Source organism: Sinocyclocheilus anshuiensis, unplaced genomic scaffold, assembly GCF_001515605.1.
Source record: "Sinocyclocheilus anshuiensis isolate Anshui unplaced genomic scaffold, SAMN03320099.WGS_v1.1 scaffold1159, whole genome shotgun sequence".
NCBI classification, from domain to species: Eukaryota; Metazoa; Chordata; class Actinopteri; order Cypriniformes; family Cyprinidae; genus Sinocyclocheilus; species Sinocyclocheilus anshuiensis.
The window spans coordinates 367,097-368,978 of record NW_015547700.1 but is presented as its reverse complement, the minus strand read 5'-3'; the positions used below and the strand labels follow the sequence as shown (position 1 = coordinate 368,978).

Genomic DNA, 1,882 nt, shown 5'->3' with positions numbered 1-1,882 from the left:
TTGAGCAGTGTAGAGTAGCGCTTGTTGTTTGTCATTTTTCCGATCACGAATGCAGACATGGTTTTATGTTTACGCGGCGCGATGCAACGCAACATATAAAAAGAAGACAGTATAAGTCATTACAATCCGTAATTATGTCCCCACTGCATGCAACAAATGCCTCGTTTATAATGGGTTTTAATGTTTTTGTCACGTTGCTACGGTATTCTGACGATTTGTGCTACCCTGTCAGATTTTGCTACCTCCCATTAAAAAAGATGGTAGCATAATTCGATAGCAAAAAGTGCAACCTATCAGATTTTGCTTCCAGCATGATATTAATAAGGTGTGAGGCTTTATTAACATGTACACCTACCCCAACCCTAAACCTACCCTTACAGTAGGATAAATACAGTGTTGGTAGCATAATCTGATAGGTAGCATTATTTGTCAGAACACCGGCCGAACAGGACATCACAGTATGGTAAGGGGCGTAACATTTCCGTCACACTCTTGAGGTATTCGGCCAATCACAACGCACTGGATAGCTGGCCAATAACAGCACACCTCGCTTTTCAGACCGATGAGCTTTGTAAAAATCGACGCGTTTCAGAAAGGCGGAGCATAGAGGAGAAATAATAATGTACAGTATGTGGAAAATAATGTGTTTTTTTAACCTTAAACCGCATAAACACATTTCATTACACCAAATACACAAAATAATGTTCTTTTTAGCAACATCATATGACCCCTTTAAACTAAAAGAAAACATCCCAACAAAATATGCAAGCATTTAATTGATATACTTTTACATAAATTTGTGATAATGCTAATTATTGCTAAATGATAATTAGTGGGATTTAAAAAAAATATTTTTAAATATTTCATTTCTATTTTTATTCAGTTAGCATTTTTAAACCATGAGCCTATTTATATATGGCAAGAATTGTATTATTTATTTATTGTTGTATATTATTCTGCTATTATTTCGACCAAAAGTTCTGACAGTTACCAATCACAAGTTGTTAAGCACGTGAAATCAAAAAGCATACACACTTTCTGTGTGTCCGTATTACTTATAATAGCCTATATGCAAATGTGTTTAATAGCACATATTTAGCACATTTTCTAAACTTAAACGGTGAAGTCTCTATATACAAAAAATGTTTGTCACATTTGTCATAATTAAGGTGCATTTGATCTTTAAAAAAAATGTAATTTCAGAAGTAAAAGAGATAACTTAATGTCACTTTTCCCGTTATTCACAGGGTGGCGCTTTCAGGTAATGGGAGAATCCTCGTGTTGAGCTTCACTACAATGTGTCACACACTCACTCACCGCCTCGGCAGCAGGTGCGGGCGCGCATCACTGTGTGCATCACAGAGGGCATGGAGTTAAAAACCTCCATCAGTCAAACTGCGCTTTGATTCACCGGCCGAAGAGCAGAGCAGCGACATTCTGATCCAGCTCAAACTTGAAGTGTGTTGTGGAGCTAAAGCATGGAGAAAGCGCGCAGCACCCCGAAACTGTACGGATCCCTGGATCAAACGGAGCTCTGCGGAGACACGGGCAAACAAGGTGAGAATGTAACGTATGCATGAAAGACGTTACTTTTGCATTGATTTTGCAGTTCTCTTTAACATCGTCAAGTAGCTTAGAAATGAAGTTATTTATAGTGTCGCTAATTCAGTCCATAGTTACAGAAAGCTACGTGCAACGTACGTGAAGGGTCTATGTGAATAAATTCACTGTTTTTATTGCAACTGACGCGTTTCTATTCATATAAATTGACAAATTTGATGTAATTTTTATAAGTAGGCCTAACTGTTTAAAACAACTATGAAACATACAGTTACTACTTTCACAATTTTCTTACAGTATATTTAGTGAATGTTAAGTGGGT

The 1,882-nt window shown here is 37.1% G+C and overlaps 1 protein-coding gene across 1 annotated transcript in view; it reads left to right on the top strand.

Moving 5' to 3' along the window:
* The first annotated feature begins 1,338 nt into the window (after positions 1 to 1,338).
* LOC107703875 (uncharacterized protein C16orf45-like) overlaps positions 1,339 to 1,882 on the top strand; it is a 22,497-nt gene continuing 21,953 nt past the window's right edge. Inside the window, exon 1 of the mRNA XM_016506664.1 lies at positions 1,339 to 1,557. Coding sequence (XP_016362150.1) covers positions 1,479 to 1,557 — 79 coding nt within the window. The 5' untranslated portion in view covers positions 1,339 to 1,478. The remainder of the gene's footprint in view (positions 1,558 to 1,882) is intronic.